A 20346-nucleotide genomic window follows, 5' to 3' on the forward strand; every position below is an offset into this window, starting at 1 on the left:
GGTACAGTAGGAACAGGAAGAGATGATCTAAGACCTGTATAGATCTCCACGTACAAAACTTAGGCACCCATATGCCGTATGGCTCCTTACAGACAAAATTTTCATTTCCCCATACGATTAATTAAAAAAAATGGTAGGTTCCATACGATATATGGCCTCGTGTGGCCTCCATGACAGCACTGGGGTCAGTTAGTTTAGGCACTTTTACACCTTGCATATACAATCAAATGCATCTCCACAAAAAAAAAAATTCCTTATAAATTGAACGGTTTTCACTTCAGAAATCACAGGAACCGCTTCACCCAGGTAAGTAGTTAGCAGTTAATCATTTCAAAGCTCTTGTTATATTGTGAAATAGCATCACACAATGCTGCCAAAATAAATGTTCCCAGTGTTAAAATTACAGAGTGTAAATTTCGCTTAGGACAGTTTTTGCTCTGGAATTAAAGGAAACAAACAGTATATCAAACCAGCAGCTGAGACACAAAGCACCTGAAATCCGAAAGTGGTTAAAAATTTTTATATTTCGTTCTTTCTTATTTACCAGCAACAGAAGTACCGATATCAGATTTTTTGCAGAGCTAATATCACAGGCCCCTCCTATTAGAGAATGTTTTGAATATTATTATATTCTGGAAAACTACATTGGCACATCAACCTCCCCTCCCCCCGCCTGAATTCTGGGCTGAAGCACGAAAATTTCGAAATGTACAAACTACAGATGCGGCAGAATATTATCACAATGGTCTTCAGCAAGAATTTTGTAAGACATATCCAAATATCTTCATGGTCATTATATGTATTAAAATAAAACATATACTACATGTGAAGTACCTACTAAAAATGAGAGAAATAGAAATGGGAAGGACAATAAAAAAAGTGGAATGGACAAACACTAAGAAACTATTCATCTTGAATCAGTATGAACAATAGGACACTTTTTTTTGGTGTTAGTGGTATAGAATATGAAAATAAGTTGCATCAATAAGTTTTCGAGTTTAGCATTACTTTAAGTATTTATTGTCCCCCTGTTGGAAAGACGGAATTACTTTGTTTGAAACTTGATGAAATTTTATTGTACCTTAACTCAATTTATTAAGGTACAATAAAATTCAAAATAATAACTGCAGGCCATTTTAAAATAAATCTGTTGGATGTAAATTATTTCTTAATTTATTAGGACCATAAAGGTATTGTTACAAGCGATAGATTGAATCATTTTTATCTTAATAATTTAATGTAGGATGATTATTTCGGGAATTGTTATGCTCTAAATTGTGAGGATATTTTAATACTTTTTTAAAATATAAATTTGGAATATGTTTCCAGTTAGTAAAGAGTAATTCAGAGAGACAGAGGTCTCAAGCATATTTATTGACACATGCCAGAATTATTAAATATGAAAAAAAGAATTCTTGCACTAACATACTGTTTATAAAGTAACCAAATCTTAAGAAATACAGTATATGTACTGGTATTCTATATAAAGGCATAGGAGTGAATATAAATCTGTTTTAAGGAATTCCTATTTAATATTCCTGCTATAGGAACATGACAAAATAAATATAACGCAGCATGGAAGCTAATTCAACTTTATCGAGTATTGTTGATGAGATGTGTTATGAAGGTAGACCGAATCATTCAATATAAATGTATAAATAGGACGAATAATAATAGATTAATTTCAGTGTATGTAGTACCAAAACTGAAAGCGGTAACTAGTCTATGAATGATGTCTTAACAAGTATAAATAAAATGGACTCTTGACAAGAGACACACATTTGGCTTCAGTAATAACTAGGACTTCAAGGAATTTATGGTAGCTCACCTGTCAGGCAAAACTCTGAATAGTCAGCATTGTCGAACTATAGAAGCACGATTAAAAAGTATTTTTTTCCCCACCCATTACATATGATTGCTTTTTTCAAGTCCCGGTAATAACATTATTAAATTAATTATCCCACATATTTGGGTGGTGCCTTTCTTTGTTTCTGACATAATTTATGAGAGTTTCTCTTTTACACTTCAATAGAGAAATACAACTTTCAGTGGACAATGAACGTGTAACTCTAATGGAACTCTAAGAACCACAGCATTAATGTTTTCTTCTTTTCTTTCATGCCCTTTAGTTTTTGTTGCAGATAATATCATGCTATTGGATAATTATACATGCACCTTTCTAATAAAATTGGCATATATTTCACTGGTCTCAGAAGTAAAATTAAATGTATAATAGTTTCTCGGTGCAAAATATTTACTGAAAATTATTGTAGGATTTGACTAGAAATGTCACTTCTCAGGCAAGGTTATTCGTGGATGACTGTATAATATACAGAAAAAATTAGTGATAAATCTTATATCACCGCCTTGCAAAACTAGCTTGACGTTATTGAAAACTGGACTACAACAAATAAAATTAAAATCAATGTGAGCAAAAATAAATCAATATGTATCCTTCTGTAAAACACAAAATTAAATTCGTCTCATATACCAATTAAATGGATCACCAGTGTCACAAGTAAACACTTAGGTACTGTATATATTTTAGTAACAAACTGGTTGAAATAAGTCACTAATATTACAAGGATAGCCTGGAAAACACTACATTTCTTTATGCGTATTCTTAAGAAAGCTAACCGAAAGTCAAAAGAATTAATGTACATAACCCATGTTCGGTCCACTGCTGTGGAGTAATGGTAGGCACATCTGACCGTGAAATGAGTGGGCCCGGGTTCAAATCCTGATTGGGGCAAGTTACCTGGTTGAGGTTTTTCCGAGGTTTTCCCCAATTGTAAGGCGAATGTCATGTAATCTATGGCGAATCCTCAACCTCATCTCGCCAAATATCATTTCACTATCATCAATTCCATCGAGGCTATATAACCTAGTAGTTGATACAACATCGTTAAATAATCAATTTAAAAAAAGACGTCAGATAAGCAGAGGAAGTTACAAAAGCTTGTAGTGGCGAAGAATTTAAAGCGTCTGTGTTGTTAAAAAAAGGGAAGTACTACAAATGGCAGAAAAAGTGGATAGCTTATATTGATGTATTTGTTACGTGACATTACACAGGAGATATCACCACATATAGTTGTAAACAACCGTGGATATTTTAAATCTGAAAGTGTACGTTAGTGTATTTTTTTATTGGGTTATTTTACGACGCTGTATCAACATCTAAATTATTTAGCGTCTGAATAATATGAAGATGATAATGTCGGTGAAATGAGTCCGGGGTCCAGCACCGAAAGTTACCCAGCATTTGCTCGTATTGGGTTGAGGGAAAACCCCGGAAAAAACCTCAACCAGGTAACTTGCCCCGACCGGGATTCGAACCCGGGCCACCTGGTTTCGCAGTCAGAAGCGCTGTTACTCCACAGGTGTGGACACTTTAGTGTAATCAAGTGTTGCTTTGTATAATAAGAACTGTAGACACAGTGTATACGGTAAATCTCTATATGCATTTGAAAAGATTAGTAATCAACTTGACACAAATGTTCGTGTGTCACAATATAATTTGTAATATTTTATTTGTTAATGGCACTGTTATTTTTATTAAAGTATGCGATTTAGCAGTTACATGTACTTCACAAATGTCTTAATTGTTTCAAAAACAATTAAATGCATTTATGACATTTGGCACAATAATATGAACATTTTCCATTTTGGTAATAAATTAAGTGGCAAGAGAATGTTCATGTGTCACACCATATAATATTTAATATTTTTTACATTATTAATTATTCCTTTTCATTATGATTTTCTGTTTATATTTTGGAATGCTTACGTTAAAAAACAATTATGTGTCTTTCATGAACTCCTAAGTATTTGATTAAGTATCCTGTGAAGATCATAGTTACTTCGAAAATGTTACGTGTGTGACTATGGAATGACCCATCAGTATTGTTAGTATTGTTACAAATTACAAAACCTGAAACTGTTAGAATGGGATCAGGAGTAGTGACAAAAAATGTAATGTTGTAGGCCTACATCAACATGACTATTTTAATCCAGTTTCTAATAGTTTTTAAGGTTTGAAGGCCTTTTGAGGTAAACAGTATTGAACATGTGAGGGAAGGGCTATTTCTTGGTAATGGATTAGGCCTGTATATTTTATATTATTAACTATATATTGTTAAAGTACCTAGTAAATATCGTAATATGTATATTATATAATACTGTAAACGAGACAATATCACAGGCTGCAAACTAGATTATTCTTGTTTTTGTATAATTATACGAACATGTCTGAAATAAACAAGACTACCATTGGTTAGGTTAGGATAGGATTACTTATATATTGTAACCAGGCTATATGCACAAATTTTCCAATATACTATCATAACTAAATAGGTAATGTTAACATTAATTTTCATAAGTTTTTGTGGTGCAAATTAAAATAATTCAAAGTAAAGTATAACAAAACTCCGACAACATTATAATTATGAACGTCAAATTCTCTTATTTTATTTATTTTTCAGTGTTTAGTCCCTTATTTCCCATTGTTCTTTGGATTTATCATTAGTGAAATATCAATTAACGGATAAATTATGTTATACACTCAGTTGATAATATAAATAATATTCACGACAAATATATAAAAACAGAAGAGATAACGAATCATAATTTAGCCCACCGATAACTTTATAACATGGTCTAAAAATTCTAGGTAGATTGGCTTTGCGCGAGACTCTGCATTGTATTCTATTCAATACAAAGGCGTACTTTATCTTATCTCTCCGCTTCGCCCACGTGACAACTATAATTAGATCTCCCTCGTTCCGAACTTGCCTAGGTCATATAGGCCAATAATATTTATCCATGGTCATCAATTGTCGACAGTACATACCGTTGCTTACGAGAATATCTCGTAAGCAAGAAATAATCGATTTAGACCGACCAGACCGGTTCAGAGTTCGTGTCTCGTGATGGTGTTGGTCATTGTGCCATCTGTTGACGATTATTGAACTACATCAAGCCGGCCTCGACTGCAAACCCTAAAGCCTATATAAAAGAGCTATCTGTTAATATATATGATCTAGGGTTATACTATTAATTACAAACAGAATAGTTACAGGAGCCTACATTATTTTAATAACTTTACATGTACTTCTCTCATTTATGTATGATCCAGTTTTAATGTATAGCTCTAACACGAACAGTGCAGGGTAGTATTAATTAAAATAATTAAACTTAAAATAAAATTATTTGTAATAAGTTCATTACCGGTGTGTTGTTTATGGTTATTAACTCTTAGGAAATCGCACAGTGCTTCCTAACATTGGTACTCGTGTGGGGTGTTATTTCACCCAATTAATAGGCCTAATCAATGTTCTAAACTTGATATTTAGTGATATTTATCTAGATATTGTTAAAATCATCAACTTGCAAGTAATTTTCAACTTTTAAATATAATAATATGGGGGTAGTTAGCAAAAATTGTCAATTTTATAAATTCCAAAAAGATCTGACATCCAGCAGACACTGCTCCAACAAATCGTTCTCATTGCCCTTGCACACTTTTAAAATAGACCTACACTTACACATAAATGGGATAATTAATTACATTTGAAAATAAGGGGTATCAAACGTAAATCATGTTAGTTCACTCCGTGTCACTGAACGTTATGCTCTTCCGAACTTTCGAAGCATTTCTCACAAGCCGACAACAGCACCTATAGAATTAAAACCGAACGAGATAAAACTTATTTGGCTAAACTAACCTTGAGGTAGTTTCCTTCGTATTCCCCTTATACACCTTGCATATACGAATCTGTGACAGGTTAGGTTTGGTTAGTTTAGGCTTTGTTATGCCTTGGATATACGATCAACTGCATCTCCACAAACAATCAAATTCAACGATTTTCACTTCCGAAATCACCGAAACTACCTCAGCGCTAGTTTAACCTGAGGAACTGTCTCTCCACAAAAAAATTCCTTATAAATGCAATGATTTTCACATCTGAAATTGCCGAAACTACTTCAGCGCTAGTTTCATCTTATTATAAATGATATAGTGATTACACGATTTAAATAATAATAATAATAAAAATAATAATAATAATAATAATAATAATAATAATACCATTGGTTACCAATACTTTATCTTGTGTAATATCCTGTCTGAACAACTGTCTTGTTCTGTAATTATTTTCTGTTGTTTTTCCGAATACTTATGTTTCGTTAATTTTTATTCTGACTCAATATTATAATGTTAATGCACGACTTAAAATACTTTATCGATTATATTATATACAATAAAAAGGATCAATTTTTAAAACGATTAGGATAATCACATAACCTCAATTTCTCCGTACCCAACTACATTAAAAATTATCAACTGATTCCATATCTACAATCACCTACGATATAACCTCTTGGTATATAAGGTTAACTTTTTACATGTTACTGTTCAGTTAGATTAGTATTTATTTGTTAATGGTACATGTACATAATTTATTTGTTGGATTTTCCCATATAAACCACTGATGTGTGGCATGTATAGAGAAATCGTATTCACATTGCACTGCTCTTCAATATTTCCTGTTAATTTTTATCGGTATGACAAAATATCGGTATAATTCATGCATATTGTGCTTACTTAGCGATATAAAATATCGGTGTGACAAACTCACAGATAAAAGTCACAGATATTTAATTGTCACAGTCACAGTTGTCACAGATACTTGAAAATATCGTTTAAGCTCAACTCTACCTCGATGGCATTGCTAGTAGGCGAGCCAAATGTTGTTCTGTTTGGACTGCATGAATGAGTTGCGATAACGCTGTCAGTCGTTGTTTATACACACCAGCAGCTCGTATCGCCATTATTATAAAACACACCACAGTACTGTCCAATTCATAGGAGTGCCGTAAATGACTTTTGTTCGTAATAATTTTAGAATTCGCCTGTCACTTTTTATAAATTAAAAGGGGGGAGGGAAAGAAACATTGTATAACCAGAACCAAGAAATTATTACAAATGTTTATTACTTCATGAAGCGACAGGCAAAAAAAAGGCATGAATTAGTAACAAACATTCATGAAGTACAAGAATGAGTTGCGGAAGCGACAGAAATCGACACGTTCGATAAATAACCGAAAGAAGAGGTATGGTGAAATAAGAGCTGAGATAAATAATCTAATTCAATTTTATAAAGGAGCCTTTGTTTTCAATTTAATGGCTGCATGTCTGCTAGTTGAAAAAATAAAGCAGTATATTTTGATCATTACTACCACCCATTTTACATCCCTTAATGTTCGTATTTCGTAAAACTCCGTCTTATCTTTTGACTGACGATTAATAGAAACTTACACACAAGGCTTAAGGTGATTAGTCAGTCAGTCTGTTGATTATAGAATATTTTTTTTTATATATATACACTATGTTATATATAGATTGTCTTTATAGTTTATAGTAACGAGGAACAGATTATGCAGTGGTAACTGGAATTATCCCAGGGATAACTTCTATCCCTCCCCCCACAAAATATAATTGTTTTAATACGAGTATATGTACTTTATGAAGTATAAAGTAAGCAAAGAAAATAATATGTCTGTATTATGATCAGCAGGAAGCTGACAGCAATCAATAACTTAGGAATTACACATCTTATCTTATATATAATTATTATGATCAAGATGCAAGACAAGCAACTCAGTGCGTCCAAGCGTTGAGCCGTATCGAATGAGGATAATAATAATTTTATGTATGTTATTCTCTATCTACGATTCTATCCTCCCCTCATTACAAATCTTAATTCACACCCTGACGTCCCCTATTTGTTCTGTTCTATTAAGTGTTGCTTTATGTGAATTTTTTACTCTTGCGTTCGTTCAGATGTCAGCATATTTGTATTTTTCGAACGAGTTAATCGAGATGTATTGTAAATTGTCATAAAGAATGTTGTGTAACAAAATATAGAAATTTAAATTGCTTCGGAATGCTAAAATACACTTGAGAAAGTATATGTCACCTTTGGGGCACTTACGTTTCCAACTTCAATTTCTTTTATTCCTATTTCTTCATCTTTTTTATTAAGACCATTGTCATTAGGCCTATTTTGTCTGCAGAACAAATTATTATTTTTATATTTTGCAGTTTTGTTACTTAGGCATACCTGTTTGTTTTTCTCTCTCTCTTTCTTCTTCGTTTAGACCACTCCCATGTTCCATTTTTCAGTTTCCGCATACATGGTTAGTCGTATATTGCACCACTTCAGTCCCTCACTCCCTCTTCCTTTCTGGCGTTCCTGTTATAGGTCGCGCCAGGGATTTTGGCAGATGGATTTTCTCAATGTGAACTGGAAAGCGAGTCCCTTACCGCTGCAAGATCGGCTGTTATCTCTGTCGCAGCTGGAATGGGTAGGACATAAGAGTAAACATGCACGCCCGAGTATTTGTGCACTCTGGACAGTCACCTCCAAAAACTAAACACATATTACAGTAGTCTATGTGTGTCTTTGGTATTCCCAAGAAACTTGTTCGATTAATTAAAATGCGTCTCAATGAAACTTACAGCAGTTTCCAATTCACTGCGGGCTAAAGCAAGGAGATGCACTATCACCTTTACTTTTTAACTTCGCTCTAGAATATGCCATTAGTAAAGTTCAGGATAACAGAGAGGGTTTGGAATTGAACGGGTTACATCAGCTTTTTGTCTATGCGGATGACGTGAATATGTTAGGAAAAACTCCACAAACGATTATGGAAAACACGGAAATTTTACTTGAAGCAAATAAAGCGATAGGTTTGGTAGTAAATCCCTAAAAGACAAAGTATATGATTATGTCTCGTGACCAGAATATTGTACGAAATGGAAATATAATCTGTTATATATATGGAAATATGTTAATCGTTAGTCAATAGATGAGACTGAGTTTTACGAAATACGAACATTAAGGGATGGAAAATGGGAGGCAGTAAAGATCAAAATAATTATACCGATTTATTTTTTTTAACCAGCAGACGTGCAGCCTTTAAATTTAAAACAAAGCTTCACTCATAAAATTGGGTTAGACTATTCATCTCATCTTTCAGAATTGTTTCTAAAATGTATAAGGAAAGTAAAAAAATTCAATTTCATGTAGGCTACTCTCCTTTTTTTTTTTTTTTTTTTTACTTCCGAGCAGAGATGAGAGAGAAAGAAGTCGATGATTTTAAAAATTCACTAAACTATATTTAACTAGAGACGTAAAATTTAAAATGAAGGTTACTCTCTACAATATTGGTTAAACATTCTTAGATTTTTTAAATACCATATCCTAAGGTACTGATGAAAAGGCAGAAGGGAGTGAGAAATCTCATGTCATCCGATCTCGATGAAAGTCGATATCTGGGGATCTTTACGATCACAGAATACGAATAAGGTATTATTTAGTCCGACTTTGTCCCTAAAGTGGTGGAATGGGACAAAAATGGGTCAAAAATTAAATTAGATATCTTAGGGGTTTTCGAGACGAAAATTACGAATAATACAATTTGTGCGAATTCAATATGGCAGTTTCAGTACTATGAATTACATTTTAAAAAATTAAACATCGGATATCGCACAGGTAACACATGTACAGTATTTAAGGGGGTATGTAACACCTTTTGATAGTAGGCCTCTACATTTAGTAAAATCCAAAGTGTAATTTCTACATATTCTGAATGAATGTTGTGCTGGAATTTAATAGAGTCATCAGCCAATACCTCTAGATTAATAAACAACTTTTTAGAATCCATAAAATAGAGTATTTATTGTGAATGGTAATTATATTTTTCAATTGGTGCAATTTGTGCAGGGAAAATTGGTTTCTCCGATATTTTGTACGATTTCGAATATTTTAAAATGCTTTCTTGTCTGTTCTATTCACAATGTGCGTGTGAAGAAGTTATTGTCCTTGTAATATCCATTACAATCCTATTTATTATACTCTTATATAAATCTAACTTCCGCAGCATGCAATTTTACCCAATTAACCAAATTATATTTTGATTATTAAGAAGAATCGTAATTTTATTAACTTGAATTGTCGCACCACCAGTAGACGATCCCTAGATTATTACTGGACAAATCTTGTATATTGCTCTGGTAAGGGTAGGATTATATATACATATATGCGCAATGCAATGCTTTTTCATTTTAAATAAGAATTAATTTAATTTAGAAAATGTAGGAGACGTATTTGATCTCCAAAACTATGCAAAAATGAATTTCTGAAAAATTTTGAAAGCTTCTTGTCAATATACAAAGATTTAAACAACCATGTTATTCTTGGTGACATAAACATTCAAATTTTAGAAAATAGATTAGATAATTTTGGCAACACGTATTTAAATATCATGCATGAATATGGATACGTGAAATACTTAAATTCCATTACTCGTCCATCATCCAATTCATGTCTTGACCATATTTTCCTAAAAACGGGAAATAACTTAAATTTTATACCTGGAGTATATGCAAGCGCAATAACAGATCATTATATGACTTTTGCATTGTTGTCAATCAGTAATAAAAGTATTAGCAGAGAAGCCACTGAACCTTCGGACAATTATAAGCTAATTATAAACCATAAAAGCCTAATATCAAATATTAATAATATTAATTGGGAATCTATATTCTACAATGAAGACGCAGATACATGTTTCGATAATTTTTATAAAATACTCTGTAACCTAATTTGTAAATATTCTAATCATGTCCCTCTCAAATTCTCAAGTAAGTACAAAAAAATTAAACCTTGGATTACCACAGGTATTGTTAAATCAATACGATCTAGGGATAAGTTAGCTAAGCAAGTTAAACGAGACCCACAAAACAATGTTTTATTAAATTACTACAGAAAATATAGAAATATTCTCACTAATGTAATAAGAAATCAGAGAATCAAATATTATTCTGAAAAATTTAACAAAAATAAAAATAACCCAAAGCAATTTTGGAAGACCATAAACGAAGCTACTGACACCCAATGTAATAAAAATAGTATATTAAAGACAATTATAAGTCGAAATGGAATAACAATTGAAAATAAGGAAACTATCGCAAATGAATTTAACGATCATTTTACTAATGTAAGTCATGACATCGTATCTAATATAAAAAAGAAAGTATTTGGTACTCATCACTATAAGCTTTATAATAAAAGTATATCATCTATGTTTATGTTTCCTGTAAACGAATGTGAAATCATTAATATTGTAAACAGTTTAAAAAATAATGTGGCTCCTGGTATTGATGGTATTACAACAAATACCCTGAAACTTATTATCGAAGCTATTTCTAAACCACTTGCCTTTATATTTAATTTGTGCATATCTCAAGGTGTATTTCCCTCAGCCCTAAAACATGCTGTGGTGATACCAATTCACAAGTCTGGTGATAAAAATAATCTTAATAATTACAGACCCATTTCACTATTACCCAGTCTCTCTAAGGTATTTGAAAAATGTATAAAAACACGGTTAATAACATTTTTAGAAAAAAATAAACTACTAAATGATAATCAATTTGGTTTCAGAAAAAATTTGTGCACTGATGATGCTATTATGGCAGTTACCTCAAAAATAATTCAAGAATTAGATGTAGGAAATAAATGTCTAGGAATTTTTCTAGACTTACAAAAAGCTTTCGATACGGTCAATCACAGTATACTTTTGAATAAAATGGATAGATTAGGAATTAATGGAATTGCTTTAAAATTATTTAAATCTTACTTAAGTAACAGAACTCAAGCAACTAAAATAAATGATCACCTTAGTAAATCACGTAACATTGATATAGGTGTACCTCAGGGGACGATTTTAGGTCCTGTTTTGTTTTTAATATATATCAACGATTTACTTAAAATTGACGTTGAGAAATATTCTGGTACTCTGTATTCTTATGCTGATGATACTGTGGTTATATTTAGCGGTTCGAGTTGGAATGAAACTTATCAAAATTCTAACAGTGGTATTAATATTATTAAAGAATGGCTGGATGCTCACTTACTTTCTTTGAACGTTTCTAAAACAAAATTAATACCATTTTCATTAACATCACATGGCCTTGAGCAACTATAAATAAATAATAATATAACTATACATGATTGTAACCTACCTACTTGCTCATGTAACGCTTTGAGTATATCCTCACAAGTTAAATATTTAGGCATTATTATTGACCAACATTTAAAATGGGACAAGCATATCTCCTTTCTGTGTAACAGATTGCGTAAAACAATCCACAAATTTTCCATTCTACGCTCTTATTTACCTGTTTATGTTCTGCGTACTGTGTACTTAGCTCTGTTTCAATCAATAATTCAGTATGGTATTTTAGGTTGGGGAGGAATGGCAAAATCGACTCTCCGTCCTTTAAATCTGCTCCAAAAAAGAATTATCAAAATTTGTCTATATAAACCTTTTGATTACCCAACAAAATTAATTTTTCAGGAATTTGGCGTATCAAATCTAGAACAAATTTATAAACAAAAATTGCTGATTTACTTCCATAAAAACCACAATAAATTTAAATTTGATCCTCATGAATACCAGACGAGACAAAACTACAGTTTCTTTCTAAATACTCCCAAATGCCACACAACTGCTGGATTAAAACACAGCAGAAATTTTGGACCCAAAATATATAATACATTAATTAGAGCTTACCCTGAGCTAAGTACACTTAACACACATAGATTTAAGAAACAAATCAGATTAATTATTTAATTGTTTAAGCTAATTGAGTTAAAATTGTTACTCTAATATTCATGTACTTCTGTATTTTCTATTTGTATATAGACCCTGTTATTACATGCTGTATGTATTTTACCATTTATTAATGTGATTGTGCTCAATGAACTCTCGTAATTTTGTGATATATTTTGTATAATTGATCTGAACTGTGCCCGAGCACGAGCTTCTGCTCTTTCGGGCTGCAATGCCTAATGTAGCTCAAGTGTATAGTATTAATAAATATTATTATATTATTATTATATTATTGTAAAATCATTGCGAACGGAAGTCATTTACATTTATTAAAGGTATTCTTTGAGTAGGACTGTACCGTGGTGTGTTTCATAATATGGATAATTGATATGAGCTGCTGTTATGAAAATATGAACGACTCAGAATGTTATCGCATCTCATTCTCGCAGCTTACACAAACAATATTGGCTCGCCTACTGGAAATGTCATCGAGGTCATCTGCCAAAATCGGTGCCTCCGACTATACTGTCCTTAACCATCTCTCTTTCACTTTTCCATTATAGCGATTTGTCATTATTTACAATTTATATCGGAGTTATTGACAAGCGTAATGTATGGTTGTGTTACCTTCCAGTTTTATCTACTTTTATTTTTTCTGAATTTTCACAACAATAAAATATTAATAAATAGAAGAGTTGTGCACCCGATTAATTAAATTAGTGTTAAATGCTAGTTCCGCTCACTGCACTGTGAATTCCAGTGCGTTAAACCCGTCATAATGAAGACTTCCAATCAGCCGGATAATGCGACCCGCCCGCTACTCTTTGGTGAGTGACTTCCGGCCGTTCACACAAATTAAATTATGTAGGGAAGGCATTGATTTAAAGCACAGTTCAGTACTAGCTAGCGTGCTATCTTGGTGCTTTTCATCGGAGGAGACAAATTCACTTTTCTTCTGATAGTTCACACACAACGGGAACCAAAAATAAAGCAAAGACAGACGAAAATAGTGCGGGACATAACACTAAATTGGATATAAAGATATTGATGAAGACAATGAAGATGAGAGCAGTAATGGGATAGAGATGATAAGGTGATGTTTAGTGAAGGTTATAAGGGTGAATATAATACAATTGAAGATGGTTAATGAATAAGCACAAATATGAAGATGCAAATTAACTTAAATATACTGGGGAAGAAGAAAATTTAATTTAAAACTCTTTATACCCTTGTTTAACATAATTTCTGGGCTTCAGAAGCTAGTGCCCAGGAGGAATAATTCTTTTGTATCACACGCATATTTTATTTAGTTGAATGTTCATATTTAAAGGCTTTTAGTAAATGTGCACGAATCATGAGAAATGAAACATTCTGATGAAGTCTGATCTTGCCTTTTTTGCCTTTTTGTCATTTACGCCTTTTTATTTTAATATGTGCTTTTTTGTCCTTTTCTTGCTTTTATATGTACTTTTTTGCCTTTTTCTTTATATGACTACTATTCAACAATACTGCATTTATTTCTGCGTTCGAAACTAAGGAAATTGCAGTTCTTGTAGTAGCCATAGATATGAGACACCCTGTTGCAATGCAGTGTTATTGTTTCGCTTATCATTGGAATCGACCTTGTCCTTACCCAGCAATGCTACCTGACAAATTGACTCCAGCACTGACCTACACCATTACTTCCTGGCTTAGTTGCCTCATGAGTGATACCTTATTTGTGCCACTTGTGAGGTTCCAACCTGTCTAAACATTAACAAACGTCAGTTATTAGTCACATACATGAAGCATTGGATTTCTACGCTGATAACCCAGTTTCGAATCCTGGTGGGTCTAACTATAATTTGTGGTGGACAAACACGGTGCTTGCTGGTAGGACTTCTCGGCTCTACCGACGTATCATTATTGTTACATTAATCATGTCACACTGATTTTGTCCAATAAACGTGACAGAAGTTTGTGCGTTAATCTTGAAAAGTTGCTTGTTGTTTATTGTAGCTCTAATTATGGACGTGAAGTTGTGGATGAATAAGTACAAGTGAAACAAGTCTATGGAACAGGAAAACTACTTTTCCAATGTACTTTGCCTGTTATTATTCGGTTGAGACGCTTTTGTCATCTAGTCTGCTGTCAAAAAATGTGAAAGAATTTATGAAACAGTTATATTACCAGTTATACTGTATTTTCCTAAGAACCTTATTCATAAGCACCCTTAATCTGTGTTCCTCTCTCAAAGTGAAACTTGCACTTTCACTTTGAGAGAGGAACAGAAATTAGGGTGCTTGAGAATAAGGATCTTAGGAAAATATTTAGGGCCAAGAGGGATGAAGTTACAGGAGAATGGATAAAGTTACAAAACACAGAACTGCACGCATTGTATTCTTCACCTAACATAATTAGGGACATTAAATCCAGACGTTTGAGATGGGCAGGGCATGTAGCAAGTACGGGCGAACCCAGTAATGCATATAGAGTGTTAGTTGGGAGACCGGAGGGAAAAGATTTTTGGGGAGGCCGAGGGAGGATAATATTAAAATGGATTTGAGGGAGGTGGGAAGTGAAGATAGAGACTGGATTTATCTTGGACCGATGGCGGGCTTATGTGAGGGCGGTAATGAACCTCCGGGTTCCTTAAATGCCATTTGTACGTAGGTAAGTAAGTATGCAATATTTTCTAAATTTATTACAAGGATTTTGTTTTATAATCTGTTACTTTCTCATTTTTTTAAAATCTTATTGAACCTCGTCGTTCTATCGGTTGTCTTCAGGGAAACATATTAATAATCTTTCGGTTTCTCTTTCACACAAAATAAACTGTTAATTTCATTTGCCTACAGTGTATGAATCATTAAAGTTAACTTCTAGTTTTGTCCATGGTACTGCTCGTCTTACTACGTCGTATTTTGCTACGTTAATTATTCTAGTAACATTTTGTCTGTTGGACATTTTTACCAAAATCTCCTTATTTTGTACCTATTCCATATCTTGACTCATAATTTCACTGAGAGCTTTATTTTGTCATCTAGCTATGCCTTCTATTCTTCGGACCACTTTTTTTGCTTTCATTGCAGCGCTATCCGGTAGACGAAGTTGTGCAGCAATATTAATGTTTGTAGGGTGTTATTCATAAACATTTTGCAGCACGCGCTACGAGCGTGCTAAACTAGCGTCGGCTATCCACTGGTTACGTGTACAGAATTCAAATCATATCCTATCGCTAACACTGGTTTATGAATACGAAAAACGCTGATCATCCACCGGAAGCCCGCACTAAGAATGTCTATGAATACGGCCCTGTATGTTTATTTTGCAAATCTGCATTTGTAACGCAACGCGCATTAGAGCTTGACCGATTTTCACATCCCCAGTATATTCTACTTCAGTTCTACAATAAGAGTGGCGTTGGTTACGGTAGCTTCTTTGATAAGCAATGATTTATTTCTCTTCCACATATTTTTGGAATCCATGACAGATATTTTATGTGATATTGATATACGCATTTCCTTGGTAATACCAGTCCATTTCTGTATTTTCTATTACCAGCAATGGTTCTTGGAGTTTGTCAGAATGGTATCACACACCATTCTAGAGACTGAATGTCCAAACCACACAATAACGATTGAACAATACAGGGGTTTTCATAAGTAACGAGTCTATCGAAAAATTAATATTTTGGATAATTTTTGAAATGACGAGAAGGGTTCTTTCTCGTGAGGATGGACATCATTTCAAAAAATTATCCAAAATAGTTCATTTTTCGACAGACTCTTTACTTATGAAAGACTCTTGTGTATAGGCTACATTGGACAAACTTTTCGAAGACTGAATATTTTTTGAGCGAAATGTACTGTTGGCCGATAATGTTATGCACATATTCCACAGGACTTAAGAGTATTGGACAAAGAATCTGGACGAAAATGTATATTGGACGAAAAGATATGGACGAAAATTCCTGAAAGTGTTGGCGACCTACCGTGCCGAATACAAAGACATGGTTCTGAACCAAAATGAAATATGGAGCAGAATGTGATACAAGTAGGCTGGGCTGGTACCTGCGCGGACTTGCACGTCGCGGCTGATGATGCGTCCCACAGCGTTGGACGCGACGCAGCGGTACACGGTGCTGTGGATGTCCTGGCGGTAGGCGGCAGGCGGGAAGGGCAGCAGCATGAGCGTGCCGTTCCTCAGCACGCGTCTCACGCCGTGCACGTCGCCCACGGGCGAGCCGTCCACGGACAGCCAGTCCACGGAGGGCGGCGGACTGCCCGAAGCGGAGCAGTCCAACCAGCCGCCACTGGAGTTGGAGAACTCTAGCCTGGGGGGCGGCTCCAGCAGGAAGCTGGGACCGCGCAGATGCGAGTCGAACCCCGCGGCCAGCCCTGCAACAAACAGCGAAATCACCATCTTCATTAAGGGTTTATGTACAGTGTGTCAAAAATAGTGAAACAATTCACATTTATATTGCTTCATTTAACTGTACCATATTGCAAGATTCTTTCCTGAAAATTCGACGGTCTAATTCGGCCTGTAAGTACCCTTTAAGAGAGGAGGTGGATGAAAATTATAACTTCTTAAAATTTTTAGATAGATAGGTCTACATTTTTTGCACATATGTTCCTCTTGGAATGTGTGTACATGATACAAGTTTAATTTATTGTCACTTAAATTGTTTTGTGTTATTCATTTTTAAAAAGGGCACATTCATTCATTCATTCATTCATTCATTCATTCATTCATTCATTCATTCATTCATTCATTCATTCATTCATTCATTCATTCATTCATTCATTCATTCATTCAGTGTGCTGCCCAAGGGCAGATCTTTCACTGCAAAACCAGCATTCTCCAATCTTTCCTATTTTATGCCTTCGCCTTTGTCTCCTCATATGATTCATATACAGTGAATACAAAAAGTATTTGCACACCTTTGTTTTTTTTATGTTCACAGAAATATTAACGACGATTTTCTGAATACAATTTTAATGAGTAACAGCACGGAAAGAACGACTTATATAATGAAGAAAAATTGCTTATAATTACAAAATAAAATTACAAACTAAAAACTGCATTTTTAGATGCCAAAAAAGTATTTGCACAGCCAGTAAATTAAATAATAAATTCAAGCAAACTAGAGAAGTCTCTTTCAGTATTTTGTGTGCAATCCATTGGCTTCAACCACGGCTTCTAGTCTTCGTTGCATGGAGTGCACTAACTTTCTTGTTGTATCGGGGGGAATTTTAGTCCATTCTTCCATAACAGCATTATGAAGGTCTGTCTTGTTTGATACGTGGTGTTTTCTGATTTCTTTGCCCAATAAGTGCCACAAATTCTCAATTGGATTGAGATCAGGTGATTGAGGTGGGGTCACAAGCCGTCTGGGTGTGGTATACAACAACCACATCTTTGTTATGTGAGCAGTGTGCTTGGGGTCGTTGTCTTGTTGGAAATAATAATTTCCACTGACACCAAAATTTTCTGCTCTAGGTTGTAAATTATGGCGAAACAGATCGATATACATTCTGGAATTCATTATTCCATCAATTATTGCTAGATTTCCCACCCCAGAGGATCCCATGCAACCCCAAACCAAGAAATGACCGCCAACGTGTTTTACTGTGACTGTAAGATTTTCCTTTTTCAGTTCCTGATTAGGTCTCCGCCATACTGATTTTCTTCCATCAGAACCAAATAGATTGTACTTATTTTCGTCGGAAAAAATAATCTTGTCCCAAAATTCCAGGGGCTTATCTTTGTATTCTTTAGAGAATTCTAACCGTTTCCTGCTATTAGTTTCACTAATGTAGGAATTTTTTTCTCGGAGTTCGGCCATGGAATTTAGTACTATGCAAAACATTCCTGATAGTCTGAGGACTAATCTGTTTGCCCGACGTTGTAGAAATGTCAGCAGCTAGGGACGCAGCGCTTCGGAATGTATCTTTGATGACAGTGTGGATTATTTGGCGTCTCTCCCTAACTGTAAGAATCTTTGGTCTTCCTGTTCGCGGTTTATTGTCTGTTGTTCCAGTCTCCTCGTACTTCTTGCACACATAACGCACAGTAGAAAGAGGTAGGGACAGATCTTTTCCAATTTGACGGTAACTCTGACCTTGCGAACGTTGAAAAACAATTCTACCTCGCACGGACTCTGGTAGCTCTTGTGCTTTCGGACTCATGTCGCTTATTGATGTTGTTTCCTTCAATACACATACGAGTATTAATCTCCACTATAACATCAAAATATTATATTGGATAGGATTCAATCAATAAAACAGGACTTATCCATTGAGAGTTTTAATGTGCAAATACTTTTTTTACTACAAGAAATTGAAATTTTCTGATTCTTATTTCAATTTGTAAATGTAAGCAATTCTTATCAAGTACATATCTCTTAATTTTACTACTGTTACCTGTTACAATTGTGTTTATAACATTTTCTTTGATATTTATTTTAATATTAAGGAAAACAAGGGTGTGCAAATACTTTTTGTATTGTCACACGGAGTTAGTGTGCACTCGAAGTTGGTTGCTTGACGGTTGTCAGTCCACTTTGAGGTCTGTGGATATAGAGGAAAAATTGGATCGGTGTCGGTTAGAGTTCCCGAGTAGCTAGTGGTAGAGCGTTGGTACGTTAAACAAAAGGTCCCGGGTTCGATACCCGGCTCCGGAACAATTTTTCCTCGAAATTATTCACTTTTTGTATCCACTATATCTTAATGTCGTCTATCATTTGATATCTTCTTCTGTCCCGAACTCTTCTCCCGTTTAATATTTCTTCCAGCGCTTCCTTCAGTAGACAGTTTCTTCTCAGCCAGGGACCCAAACAATAATTCATTTTCTTCTTCCTGATCATTCTTTCTTCACCCGCTCTCTCCAACACAGCTTCATTTCTTTTTCTGTCTGTCCACTTCACACGTTCCATTTCTCTCCATATCCACATTTTCAAAATGCTTATAGTCGCTTCTCTTCACTTCGTCGTAATGTCCATGTTTCTGCCCCCATACAATACCACATTTCATACAAAGCAGTTCACAAGTCTCTTTCTTATTTCTTTTTTCCAGAGGTCCGCAGAAGATGTTCCTTTTTTCTATTTAAAGCTTCCTTGGCCATTGCTGTCCTCCTTTTGACTTCCTGGCAGCAGCTCATGTTACTGCTTATAGTACATCCCAATTGAAGCTGTTCACTTGCTCTACTGCCTCATTTAGAATTCGCAAGTTTACCTTCTTTATTTTTCTTCCTATGACAATGGTCTTTGTCTTAGGGATGTTGATTGTCACTGCCGATATTCACCTTAACAGCAATAATTATATTAAGACAGTGTTCTCGAATAATTCTTGCTGCTGTCTGTGCGATATAACCTATCCCGATTTCTGTAACTTCGTTGCCGAGTGGTTTGGAACCTACCATACCGAATACAAGAGTTGATAAAATATGAAAGATTAGTCAAATTACTTTATAAATAGACTAAGACTTGCATCTGCGTCTTCGATATAACCTACTTTGTTATTTCGTAAATATATCTGTGAAAATCAGGATGCTCTGAATGTACGAGCTAATTTTAATGACCTGTCGGGCAAAAACCCTGAGCGTGGCGTGAAAACTGTAACCATGACTGGCGTAAGAATAAAGACAGTGCACCCTCAACAAATGAATAATGAACCAAGCTTTCCG

General features: G+C 34.3%; 1 protein-coding gene across 5 annotated transcripts in view; it reads right to left on the reverse strand.

Annotated features, from left to right (window-relative positions):
• Window positions 1–17054, reverse strand: part of Dscam2 (Down syndrome cell adhesion molecule 2) — an 828417-nt gene extending 811363 nt beyond the window's left edge. For 4 of the 5 annotated variants that reach the window (XM_069845583.1, XM_069845584.1, XM_069845582.1 and 1 more), the window contains exon 1: window positions 16731–16978. In XM_069845583.1, coding sequence (XP_069701684.1) covers window positions 16731–16848 — 118 coding nt within the window. In that variant the 5' untranslated portion in view covers window positions 16849–16978. Of the gene's footprint in view, window positions 1–16730 lie in introns of all 5 variants that reach the window. The other variant, XM_069845581.1, reaches the window with a different exon arrangement.
• Window positions 17055–20346: the final 3292 nt, after the last annotated feature.

The sequence above is a fragment of the Periplaneta americana genome, chromosome 14 (assembly GCF_040183065.1).
Source record: "Periplaneta americana isolate PAMFEO1 chromosome 14, P.americana_PAMFEO1_priV1, whole genome shotgun sequence".
NCBI lineage: Eukaryota > Metazoa > Arthropoda > Insecta > Blattodea > Blattidae > Periplaneta > Periplaneta americana.